Genomic DNA, 13,734 nt, shown 5'->3' with positions numbered 1-13,734 from the left:
CTGCCCTCATAGAGCTTACATTCTAATGGGGGAAAGGCAGATGAAAAAGTAAATTACATAGTCTGTTAAGTGCTAAGGACAATAATAAAATAGGGAGTGGGAAAAGGGAGTGTATGTATGTGGGAGGTAGGTTTGCATTTTTAGGTAGGGTGGAGGCTGCACTGTGAAGGTGGCAATTGAAAAAAGAGGGGAGGAGAGAGCTAAGTGGGTATCTGTGGGAAAAGCATTCCAGCAGAGTGAACTGTAACTGCCAAAGCTTCCCAGCAGAAGTGTAACCATCCTTAGTGCACTGCTTCTAAAAGTATGGGCACTGGAGTAGCAGCACTGGCATCAATTGTGACCTTGTTAGAAATACAAATTTATGGGCCCCATTTCTTTTATGTACCTAGTTTTTTGTTTACTTGTTTTTAGTGAGTACTACAAACTCAGAATCTCTGGGGCTGGTTCCCAGGAACGTGTTTTAACCAGCTGTTTAGCTGATTCTTATGCACGTTCGAGTGTGAGAACCATTGTTCTAGGGTCAAAAATACAGGCTTTGGAAGAAGTTATCACTGGCTCCACATCATTCCTGACTAGCTGCATGTACTACCTTGATTAATAGTCTCAATTTAAGGTACATCAGAATCACCTGGATGCCTTGGTGGAAGCCAGATTATTGAGCCCTAGCCATAGAGTTTCTGATTCAGTGTGTCTCGGGGGTGGGAAGTCCCCAAAATTTGCATTCCTAACAACCACGTGCTGCTGATGTTGGTCTTTATCACTGCAGATGATAGCAGAAAGGCCTGTTTGCTGTAGCAGAGTCCTGTCAGAGGGAGGCAAGAAACGGGAAATGGGGCGTTGTGTAGACTCCATAGGCCATTGGAGGAGCCTTGGCTTTTACTCTACGATGTCGGATGGAGAACAGCGATCTAACCTGGGCTGTAAAAGGACCGCTCTGACTGCTGTGTTGAGGAGGCTGCAGAGGAGTAAGGGAAAAACAAAGCCACCAACTGGAGGGCTGTTGCAGCATCCAGGCAAGAGAAGCTGGTACTTGGGCCTGGGTGGGGACAGTACTGAAAGTGATGAACAGTGGTAGATTCTGGATAATTTTAAAGGTAAAGCCTACAAAATCTGCTAATAATTGTGAGAACTGTGGATGAGTTCAAGAATTTTAGACCTAGTAATGCAAGTCAAGTCCCTGACACACAGTATGTGCTCAGTAAAACGGTGTGTTTTAAAAATTATTGTTGTAAGCGCTCAGACAAGTGGAAATTAGAGAAGCAAGAGGACTGTCTGAGCTTGGCCTGGACTGTCCATGCTGGACCCCGGCCTCCCCCTGAAGGAGGAAAATAGTTTTTGGAAGGGGAAATAAGACACGAAACCCCAGCACTTACTGATGCTTATCTTCCTTTCCCTCCATGGGCCTCTACGGGACCAGGCAGCGAGGAGCCTCCCGGGAAGAACAGGGACGCAGCCCTGCCAGGAAAAGCGCACGCGAAGCGCCGCGACTATGACTCGCGCGTTGCTAAGCGACAGGCGCTAGGCCTCGGAAAGGGGCGTGGGGGAGGGGGGGCAACCCCTGGAGTGCGCAGGCGCAGTAAGCGGGGTTGGTGGGGACTGTTGCTCACCATGCGCGACTGCGCAGCGAAGAGGGCGGGGGATGCCTGGCCGGGTCTCTAGGCGTGTGGGCTTGACGCCCTGCGTTTGAACTTGCCCTTCCCACTGTAGGGCCAGGAGGGGTGTTTATCAGGACGGATTTGGTCCTTGAGGATAGGGGAAGGGGTGTTTCCGGAGCCGCGGGGCACCGCTGCTCGCGTCTCCGCCGCGCCCGGAAGGTCGTCGCCCAGGCGCTACCGCGGCTGCCCAAGCTGGCTGCAAAAGTGCGGGCCTGCGGGAAGGATACTTGTTTTCCCTTGAATTATTAAATACTGTGCGATTCGTGATTCGTTGCTCCTGAGTTGCCTAGCCTTTACTCCAGAAAGCTTGGTTGTCACTGTTTTCCACCATTTCTGACAAAACCTTCCCCGGCTGGGCTGCCAGGATTAAAATAGAGCAAGGGAACACTCATCTCCTGCAAATGAGGCTTCCTGCAGTGTGTGCATCTGTTGCAGCCTGAGCGGGGTTCGGAATAGGGTGGCTTATGCAGCGGGTTGGGGCTTGTACGTGTAGCACTTACCCCAAAAGAGCAAGCTCCTGGGAAAAGCCGTTGCTGACTTGCATCCACCTTCTGGCCCTGGAATTTCTTACTTCATCTCACCATTGCCTCCCAGTTTCCACTACCAGAGCCAAAAGTCTTTGGCATCTGTCATGGTAACTCATGCATTTCCCTGGATAACGGAAAACGAAAAGTGCGGAGTTGAATTCTGCCTTATACTAGGCTATGCATATGCATATGTTTGGAATTCAGAGTCAGTGTTCGTGTGTGTATTTACATTCACCTTGGAGAGTGATGGGGAGGGCGGAGGTTGGTCCTAGGACTCATTTTATGTATGTGACCTGAAATCCTATCAGGAAGAAGAACATATGTATAGATTTGACACCTAGTGACCTAGATACCTGAGTGTGGACTTTGTTGTTAAAGACTGGACTGTGTGTGAATGTGTCATTGTGTGTGTGTGTTTGGTGAGTAAGGAGAGGATGAGTAAATAAATATGGGGTGAGAGGCTTGAAAACCAGAAAGCAGAGGGAACTAATATCAGTTGAGCTTCCACTAGGGGACCATGCATTTGTTAGGCATTGTATTAACCACCACCTGCTTACCTGGTCTTATCCTAACCATCACACTGTGATAGGAGCTTAGGGCCTGGGAGCAGTCAGTGTTTGAAACCTGGCTCTACCATTTACTAGCTAGTTCACTTGGGCAAACCACCTAACCTCTCTGAGCCTTAATTTTTTTCATCCACAAAATGGGGAAAATACCTAGGGTTGTTGTGAGGTGATGATTTAATACAGGCAGAGTACTGAGAGCAGGGCCCGATGCTTAGTAAGTGCTTTGTCATTATTTTTATTGATCAATTTGATCTGCTATGCTGCCACATGTCCTTGAGGGTTAGACAACTCCCTTATCATTCCTTCTAATTTCTGTTTCAACCTTCACCAATCGCTTCAAATCCTAAAACCACCTACCCAGGAACAGTCTCAGGCTTGATAAGAAATGAGGGCATTTTCTCAACTTGCTCCTTTCAGACTGACAAGTTCACCTGCATCCATACAGGATTAGAGTCATTTGCCTCTCTGAATGAGCATTATGGTGTTAGTTTTAAATACATTGATGTCAGTCTCTGTTAAGTAGTTTGCATATGTCTAGGACTTATTAAAAGGTATGAGAAACATTTAGAAAACAAATTGTGGGCTGGGCACCATAGCTCACGCCTGTAATCCCAGCACTTTGGGAGGCTGAGGCAGGCAGATCACAAGGTCAGGAGATCAAGACCATCCTGGCTAACACGGTGAAACCCCGTCACTACTAAAACTACAAAAATTATCCAGGCTTGGTGGCACGTGCCTGTAGTCCTAGCTACTCGGGAGGTTGAGGCAGGAGAATCACTGAACCCAAGAGGCAGAGGTTGCAGTGAGCCAAGATTGCACCATTGCACTATAGCCTGGGTGACAGAGCAAGACTCAATCTCAAAAAAAAAAAAAAAAAAAAAAGGAAATTGTGCCAACCACAGGGAAGTCACAATCTAGTTAAGGATATAAGACATACAGTAAAAAAAAACTGTGACCAAAACATCAATGATATATGAACACATTATACAACCGATAAAGTATTACATTGCAGTACTGATAGTATAATAATGTGCCAATTATTTATTCCTGGTGCATCCTCTGCAGGGTGCTGCATAAAAATAGGAATTTTATAATAACTTTTAATGTTTTTATACAGAAAAAGCACGGGGCTGCCATTAGTGGTTTTTACTACTAACTAAGCATTGACCTAGGGGAGACACTTAAACCTCTCTGTGCTATAGATTTTCACTTGTACAAAGATAACTTCATATTAAATTGTCTTCATGATCTCTTCCAAATGTAAAATACAGTGATTCTACTGGAAAATTTGTTTGAAAGATCAATGAAAACACTAGCCTAAATAATACATGTAATTTTCTAATTTGTGATAGATATTTGGATACTTGTCAATGAAGAATAATTCAAAGTAGTTACTAATATTGTGCAAGTTAAAAATACTGATGATCTTTGAGCTAGAACACCATATGTGAGGGAACACAATAAGATGAAAATTGCACATCCAAAATGTTATAGATGTAGAAAATTTTCAACATTTTTTTGCAACCATAGGAAAATTCCAGAAATAAAGAATGACACAGTTGTATAACCTGATAGGAAAGCTGAGGCTCAGGGAGATCCAGCTTCCTCGCAGTTCTTTTTTCAGTGATGTGCGTGTGATACAGGTGAGAATCTCAAAAATACGACATAAACAAAAGCTAGTCCTAGTTCTATTTTTAAAAGACAACTTATTTGCCTCGTATACATGTATTGTAAGGATTAAATGAGAAAATATGTTCAGAGAACTTGTCCTGGCACATAGCACTCATTAAGAGTTAGCTGTTAGTCTTCCTGTTTTTATAACTAGTAGGGTAGAAGATTCATTAAGTGCATGCATTATGTTGTCTTTGTTTCATTATCTTATACTATAAAAATTTTATCAAACCAAAATAGACATGAATTTGAGGATAATGGGAATGAAAAATGGTAGTGTTAGGTCTGCCCATCTTTGAAGATGGATGGGTTCAAATAAATCACAGAAATGAAAGGGACCCTGTATTTTCCTCTGGTCTAGGTTCAAAGCTAATTGATTTGTAGCATGCTTTTAAGAGAGACATATTACGAAATAAATAAGTATAAGTTGTTACATTTCCTAAAGGGTAAAAATCTCTAGTAGAAATCATATAGATCACTTCTGATATATATAATCCTGAATATGCTGGGCACGGTGGTTCACACCTATAATCCCTTTTGGAGGCTGAAGCAGGCAGATCACCTGAGGTCGGGAGTTTGAGACCAGCCTGACCAACATGGCGAAAGCCCGTCTCTACTAAAAATACAAACTATTAGCTGGGCCTGGTGGCAGGTCCCTGTAATCCCATGTACTCTGGAGACTGAGACAGGAGAATTTCTTGAACCCAGGAGGCAGAGGTTGCGGTGAGCCAATATTGCGCCACTGCACTCCAGCCTGGGCAACAAGAGCGAAACTCCATCTCAAACAAAAAACAAAACAAATCCTGGATATATGCATGGGTATGTTTACATTCATATAGATGTATAAATTAAAATCTTAATTCCATGAGATCTCTTGAAAGAATTAAAACAGCCTGAGTTACTACAAAATTATCAGAACTCACTAGTTTGCAAGTTTACCTGATTGAATGAAGAAATTTGTATTTTATGAATTTGGAGGGCTTATATTTTGTTAATCCAGGCCCCTCTATGATTTCATGACTTAAGGTTTATTTTTAAATAATCCCAAATATGGTTGCCTGTATAGATCTTGCATGACCAAAGAAAGGATGAATGAAAAACCTGTCTTAGTTGGAGAAAATAGTGAAAGGCCATTTCCATACTGCAGTGATATTTTAAATAGAGTGGTCATGGGGTGAAGATGAGTTGAATGAATGGCTATGGATATTTAGCTTCTTGAAGAAGGAACACTGGAAAATGAAACATGGCTGGGGTGATACCATTCCCAAAAGGTTAGGAATCACTACTTGTGTTAGTCCATTTTCATACTGCTGTAAAGAATTACTTCAGACTGGATAATTTATAAAGAGATTTAATTGACTCACAGTCCCACACGGCTGAGGAGGTCTCAAAAAAGTTAAAATCATGGTGGAAGGTGAAGGAGAAGCAAGGCATGTCTGACATGGTGGCGAGAGAGAGAGTAAGGGGGGATGTCCCATACTTTTAAACCACAAGATCTCATGAGAACTCACTATCAAGAGAACATCATGAAGGAAACTGCCCCCATGATCCAGTCACCTCCCATTAGGTCCCTTCTCTGATAACGTGGGGATTACAATTCGAGATGAGATTTGGGTGGGGACACAGAGCCAAACCATATCATTCCACCCCTGGCCTCTCCCAAATATCATGTCCTTCTTACATTTCAAAAACAATTATGCCTTCTCAACAGTTCCTCAAAGTTGTACTCCAGCATTAACTCAAAAGTCCTAGTTCAAAGTCTCATCTGAGACAAGGCCCTTCTGCCTATGAGCCTGTAAAATCAAAAGCAAGTTATGTATTTCCTAGATACATTGGGGGTATGGGCATTGGGTAAATGCTCCCATTGCAAAAGGGAAAAATTGACCAGAACAAAGGGGCTGCAGGCCCCATGCACATCCCAAACCCAACAGGGCATTCATTAAATCTTAATGGTCCAAAATAATCTCCTTTGACACCATGTCTGACGTCCAGGACAAGTTGCTATAAGAGCTGTGCTCCCAAGGCCTTGGGCAGCTCTGTCCCTGTGGCTCTGCAGGGTCCAACCCCTGCGGCTGCTTTTTTGGGCTGGTGTTGAGTGCCTGTGGTTTTTGAAAGTGCACGGTACAGGCTGTCAGTGGAGCTACCATTCTGGGTCTGGAGGATGGTGGCCCTCTTCTCACAGCTCCACTAGACAGTGCCCCAGTGGGGTACTTTTATAGGGGCTCCAACCCCACATTTCTACTCTGCATTGCCCTAGGAGAGGTTCTCCATGAGTTCTCCACCCCTGCAGCAGACTTTTGTCTGGACATTCAGGCATTTCCATACATACTCTGAAATCTAGGCAGAGACTCTCAAAGCTCAACTCTTGTCTTGTGTGTACCTACAGGCCCAACACCACATAGAAGGTGCCAAGGCTTGGGGCTTGTGCCCTCCAAAGCAATGACCTGAGCTGTACCTTGGCCCCTTTTAGCCACGGCTGTAGCTGGAGCAGCTGGGATGCAGGGTGCTGTGTCCCAAGGCTGTACAGAGCAGCTGGGCCCTGGGCCTGGCCTGTAAAACCATTTTTCCCTCCTAAGCCTCTGGGCCTGTGATGGGAGGAGCTGCCATGAAGATCTCTGAAATGTTCTGGAGACGTTTTCCCCATTGTCTTAACATTTGGCTCTTCATTACTTATGCAAATGTCTGCAGCTGCTTGGGTTTGAATTTCTCCCCAGAAAATGGGTTTTTGTTTTCTACCACATGGTCAGGCTGCAAATTTTCCAAACTTTTATGCCCTGCTTCCTTTTTAAACGTAAGTTCCAATTTCAGACTATCTCTTTGTGAGCTCATATGACTGTACACTTCAGAAAAAGCCAGGTCACATCTTGAATGCCTTGCTACTTAGAAATCTCTTTCCAGATACCATAAATAATGTCATGTTCAAAGTTCCACAGATCTCTAGGGCAGGGGCAAAATGCAGCCAGTCTCTTTGCTAAAGCACAGCAAGAGTGACCTTTGCTCCAGTTCCCAATAAATTCCTCCCTTGTCTCCATCCGAGACCACCTCAGCCTGGACATTGTTGTACATTTTACTGTCAGCATTTTGATTAAAACCATTCAACAAGTCTCTAGGAAGTTCCAAACTTTCCCACATTTTCCTGTGTTCTTCTGAGCCCTCCAAAATGTTCCAACCTATGACCTTTACCCAGTTCCAAAGTTGCTTCCACGTTTTCAGGTATCTTTATAACAGTGCCCCACTTCTCTTGGTACCAATTTTCTGTATTAGTTTGTGTTTACACTGCTATAAAGAACTACCTGAGACTGGGTAATTTATAAAGAAGGAATTTAATATGACTCACAGTTCTGCATGGCTGGGGGGCCTCAGGAAACTTGCAATCATGGTGGAAAGCGAAGGGGAAGCAAGGCATGTCTTACATGGCATCAGGAGAAGGCAGACGGGAAGTGCCACACTTTAAAGCCATCGGATCTCATGAGAACTCACTATCATGAGAACATCATTTGGGAAACCGCCCCCATGATCCAGTCACCTCCCACCAGGACCCTCCCCTGACACATGGAGATTTCAATTCAAGATGTGATTTTGGTGGGGACACAGAGCCAAACCATATCATCAGCCTAAGTTCTTTAGTTTTGAAGGTTTTCTATGTCTCCTAGCTTCTCTTAAAAGCAATTTTCCTCGTTCTATTTGAAGAAGTCCAGAGATGTGATCATCTTCCTTGTAGGTCATCACTGTATCTTATTAGCTAACATATAGCCAAGCCAGTATATACCTTCTGTATTGGAGTACCTTCTGTATTCTGGCCTATTCTCATTGGAACATGAAATTTTAGTTTGTTCTTTGAAATTTCTGGCACCTTAAAAATTATCTTACAAATGGGCCAAGTATGGTGGCTCACACCTGTAATCCCAGCACTTTGGGAGGCTGAGGCGGGGGTGAATCATGAGGTCAGGAGTTCAAGACCAGCCTGGCCAACATGGTGAAACCCCGTCTCTACTAAAAATGCAAAAAATTAGCTGGGCATAGTGCCAGGTACCTGTAATCCCAGCTGCTTGGGAGGCTGAGGCAGGAGAATTGCTTGAACCTGGGAGGTGGAGGTTGCAGTGAACTGAGATTACACCACTGCACTCCAGCCTGGGTGACATAGTGAGAGTCTATCTCAAAAAAAGAAAAAAAAACTTCCAAATAGGTCCTGTGAATAAGACACAGAAAATCCTTTATATCCCACAAAATATGTACTACTTTTAATTTCTAAGTGTTCTTTTGTGGAAATGGATAGTAACTGTTCAGTATACTTAGAGAATCTCATTTTTAAAATGGCAATTAGAACTTCCTTTTAAGCTAAAAGAAAACGTAAGTTCTTAAACTTCTGCCCAAAAACTCTATTTTTGATCCCTTTGATTAATACAAATTGCCATTCTCTGTACTTTTCCTGGGGGGAGGATAACTAATATTTATTGAACTTAGGGGTGAAATTTGAGTTTAAAGCCTAGCTCTGTGACTGTAGGCAAGTTACTTAAATTATTTGAGCTTTAGATATTCAATATTTCTCTTGTTAATCTTTGAAACATAAAAAAAGAAGACCCTAACAGAGTAGGGATAAAAGAAGTTATCTTGTAGGGTTATTATATCAAATAAGATAATATACAAAAGGCCCATGGTACAAAATAGGTACCCAGTAATTATTATTTCTCCCCACCCTTTCCCCTTGTCTAAGGGCAGCTAGAAAGCAATACAGCCAGATTTGTTTTTAGACCAGTCTCTCTATATATTTATACCTCATTGCCTCTATATCTAGTTTTTCTACCTCTTGCTGTAAAGCATAACAGTAAAAATTTGCTGGGCGTGGTGACTCACGCAGCTAATCCCAGCACTTTGGGAGGCTGAGGCAGGTGGATCACAAGATCAGGAGTCTGAGACCAGCCTGGCCAATATGGTGAAACCCCATCTCTACTAAAAATACAAAAATTAGCTTGATGTGGTGGCAGGTGCCTGTAGTCTTGGCCACTCAGGAGGCTGAGGTAGGAGAATTGCTTGAACCCAGGAGATGGAGGTTGCAGTTAGCTGAGATTGTGCCACTGCACTCCAGCCTGGGTGACAGAGCGAGACTCTGTCTCAAAAAAAAAAAAAAAAAAAAAAAAAAAAAAATTAACTTAAAATCCTAAATAGAGTCTTTTTACTGTAGACTAGAAAAGGTTAGGAACACTATGGTATGAAATTGGGTAAAAATAAGTAGATAAAGTGAAGTCAGAAATGTTATAGGAGTCCATGGATGATAGGTGGAAGGCTTTGAGATAGGAAGGCTATAATAGGGGAGGAGAATATGATAGTCATTCAATGATGGGGTTGTTGGGAGGAGTGAGTGTGCTCCATCTGCTTGTAAAATGTCATACACAGTGCATTCTGACACACATGCAGCAGCTTAGGTTGCATGGTTTGTAAAACAGACAATAACAAGCCAAGAATAAGCACATAATCACAAATCACCATGAATCTGACTCATGACTTTTTTGGTGCCACAATTTTGAGACTATGCCACTGAACTGGTAAACAATGGTAGTGATATTGATATGGATGGGTGGACTTTATGATAAATTTAAAAATTCTTTCCTTCTGTAGAAAAAGTGAAGTAAGGAGGTAACATTTCATTTAAAGGACAATGAGGGCTTTGACCTAAAAGAATATGCCTAAAAAGAAATCACAGTTGAGGTTTTAAGTAGAAAAGTGCATACTATATATTATATGTATTGAGACATCACTATGTACCCCATGAATATTTGTCAATTATAACTTTTAAAAAGAAAAGTATAACGCTAATAAGTGTTATTTTAGTTTACCTCAAGTATCTCCTAGACCTATGCCATTCTTTTCAAAATGGTGTGGCAAATAAAGGTTTTGCAAGTCATTTCTTTTAAACTATTATTCTAGCCTACACTTTTCCTCTTATTTAATTATGATGGCATTTAATTATAATGGCATTAAGTTATAGGTAATTACTGCAGCATTTATAAGCTTTTCAAGAGTTTAGAAACTTAGCCATATTTTTTATCCTCTTACAGTAAGCCTGGGAGCAAACTGTTTAGCTGATATGAGCTTCTCTTTTTCTTGCTTTCTCTGCCAACCTCTAAGACTTCAATAATGAGTTGTAAGATTCAGGAAAAGAAATCTTAGAAAACCTTTTCTATTTATAAAAGAAATGACCATTAGAAAGAAATGCAGCATCTCTACAATTTTTTGTCATGTAGAGAATAGATACGGAAAGCATCACAGACCTTGCTTCACCTAGGTCATGGCTAGTCAACCTTATGGGGACTACAGGAAAGCCTGGGGGGCTATTGTTGCCTCAGGTCTAAGCCTTGCAAGCCATTGTTGTCTAAGCCACCACAGTGAACAAGGGCAGGAGATTCTCCTGTTGGAAATCCAGATTTGGGGCTGGCTTTTTGTTTATCATTCCTGAGACAGTCGGCAAGTCTGAACTCTCTGAGCCTCTGTCTTTATCTGTACACTGGGATGCTACCATTTACCCTACCTACATAGCAAGCTTGAAGGAACAGTTACATACGAAAGAACTTCGTTAAACTGCCCTTGCTTAACAAGTGGGAGACGTCATCATTATGAAATCCAGTAGTTGGCTATGCTAATGTCCTAACCTCACCCACTTGGGATTAGTTTCCCAGGAGGAGACAACTTCCGGTGTGTAAACTATGTTTCCATCAGCATGCACTTTGGTAACAGCCTCCCCTGCAAAACTGTTGCTTGCCCTTGCTCTTTTGTTTATATTTTAGATTCTGTTTGTTTGCTGAGCCTGCTATTAATCCTTACTTTAAACCAGATTTCATTTCTGTAAGAATATCAGGCTGAGGAGCCCACTCATGAGTTCAGCTATTCCAAACTCATATCTGTCTCTCTAAACATGAGCCTGAATAATGTAGAATATAGGACCAAAGAACTAATTTTAGACTTTTGCTTTAACTTGATTGTGGTTTGGTTAATTTGGATGAGAGCGGAAAACCTCACAAGAGTAAAATATAATGATTGTAAGTATGTTATTTTCCTAATGAATGCTTGAAGTTATGTAAGTAGTGGAAACTTAAGTTATTTAATTTTATCTTGGGTGTATTTCATAGGGTCATATTCCAAACTTATTATCGTCTATCACTTTCTATTCATATATAGTAACATGAGGCTTATGTTACTTCTTATGGCTACTACTCTTGAAACTTTTTATTTTTACCTTCTCTATGAACATATTTAAACCTAGATTCTTAGTCTTTTTTTCTGAACTGAATATAGATAGAACTGAATTTTACTTCCTATTTTTAATATTCTCTTTGCTTCTCATTCAGTATTTGAAGGACTATAGCATAATAGTTACAAGCTGGGCTCTGGAGTTGGAGCCACTTCTTGGCTGCATGACCTTGAGCAAGTTGTATGTTTCTGATACTTCCTTATCTATAAAATGATAATAATTATAGCCCCTGCCTTCCTCATAGAGTTTTCGTGAGGATAAAAGTAAGGTGGTCCGTAGTATACTGCCTGGCACAAAGCAAGTGCTCATTGACTTGTTATCCATCAGTATTTTCACAGAATGTAAGTGTTTTAAAAGTTGAGATTGTCTTTACTCCTCTCTGTTGTGCCTAGCACCATGCAGAGTACCTGGTACCTGGCATATTCTCAGTAGATTTTTCCTGAATGAATGGCAAAAGCATCTCGTTAAGTTTTATACAGACCCCTCTCTTCCTCTCCAGCCCGCTGGTATCCCCCTGCTTCTGGAATTGTTCACCTGAAGTTGTGAGTGCCAGAGACTAGACTTACCAAGGGTATCCTGAGACATTGGTGATAGGCAAAAAAGATTTCATCTTTATGATGAGACTTCATGTTTTTTCCTTGGGTGGTTTTTTAGCTCTTTTCTGGCTTTGGATTTCACACAGTCAAAAAGATACGAATATCTTAACACTGGTTCCACTGGTTCCACACCTCCACAATTTGGATTCCTTGCTCCAAACTATACTTTGGTTTTCCACAAACAATCCTCATTTCTGCTTTACTCTGTTTGTTGATCTAATTAACTTTTCTGGGGTATGTTCTATCCTATTTGTGGGGAATGGACTTATTTTTGCCTTAGTTCAATGGATTAGAAGGAAACTGTCACTTCATTTCTGGCATCCCTCTCTTTACCCACTTTCATTCCACTGGAGAACGAACTTGCTAATCAGATATTAAGAAGCAGATTTTGACTGGGACCATTTTCATTGTATTAAAGGTCTGTGCTCAGGGATGGTACACAATCTTGCCCTTTCTCACTTCCTGTGTCCAGTGATTGGATGAAGCAGGCAGGGCCTGTCTTAGCTGGCCGCCTCATCTCAACTCTCTCTGTCCTACCTGCACCTTGGGGGAGCTGATGGACCAGTCATCCATAATCACACAACTATTTGGAGAGAGGGTATAGACTTCAAGGCAGAGAGTATAAGAAATAAGAGAGTTTGTCTTGGCCTCCTACCCTAAATCAATTTCTGTAGTTAGTTTTTACTCAAGTTTTTATTATTGCAATGGGTCTTTGTCTAGTTAATGAAATCAGTGTTTTGTTGACTATTTTGTCATCATTTCTTGCCTGTATGCTCCTTCAGCAGAGAATCCCAGAGGTAAGATCCTAATATTAATCTCCATCCAGATCAACCTCTTTCACAAAACCTTTTCAGACAGCCATTATAAGGGTCTTTTTCTAAAACTACACCTCTTACAGAATTATGAGGTATATCCTGTTTTAATCACCTCCTATTCACCCTGCTGATGAGGGAGCGATTCCTGCCCTAGTGTTAGGGGAAATGGTTAAACTCACGACACCTGACACTGAGCAGATGTGATTGGCAGCAGTTTATCAGTCACACATACTAATAGCCAAGGGGAAGAGGATGCCATGCAGGGCCACATGGGGATTGCATTTGAAAACCGAATGAGGAACCAGAAGCTGTGGGAAGCAGGCTGTGTGGTATCAAGAAAATGGGATGACCTGCAGTTTCCGCCCAAGGATGTGATTGGCTTCTTTAAATAATTCTGCAGGCTGGTAAGGAACTGAATTTAGTGATAAGCAGGGAGGGTTGTTTGGGTAGGGAACCTTTTTCATGGGAACAGAGTTGGGGGCAAGGGAACTTCAGGAAAACCATTTGAGGCCCTCCCAATTACACCAGATGTCAAGGCAACACACAATATTGACCCTCAATTTTAGGATTTACACCATACAAATTATAGTATCATAGCATCATTTGTTTATTACCTCAGAATTTTACTCTAGATGTGTGTTTGTGACTATCTTGTGTC

General features: G+C 41.9%; 1 protein-coding gene across 1 annotated transcript in view; it reads right to left on the bottom strand.

Moving 5' to 3' along the window:
• Positions 1-12,834, bottom strand: part of CIMIP6 (ciliary microtubule inner protein 6) — a 42,580-nt gene extending 29,746 nt beyond the window's left edge. Inside the window, 3 exon segments of the mRNA XM_073022713.1 lie at positions 1,374-1,518; positions 1,703-1,867; positions 12,799-12,834. Of these exon segments, the coding sequence (XP_072878814.1) occupies positions 1,374-1,518; positions 1,703-1,867; positions 12,799-12,834 (346 nt within the window).
• Positions 12,835-13,734: the final 900 nt, after the last annotated feature.

Source organism: Chlorocebus sabaeus, chromosome 14, assembly GCF_047675955.1.
Source record: "Chlorocebus sabaeus isolate Y175 chromosome 14, mChlSab1.0.hap1, whole genome shotgun sequence".
Taxonomy (NCBI): Eukaryota; Metazoa; Chordata; class Mammalia; order Primates; family Cercopithecidae; genus Chlorocebus; species Chlorocebus sabaeus.
Note: the sequence above shows the minus strand (reverse complement) of the source record. Positions and strands in the feature narration are given on the sequence as shown.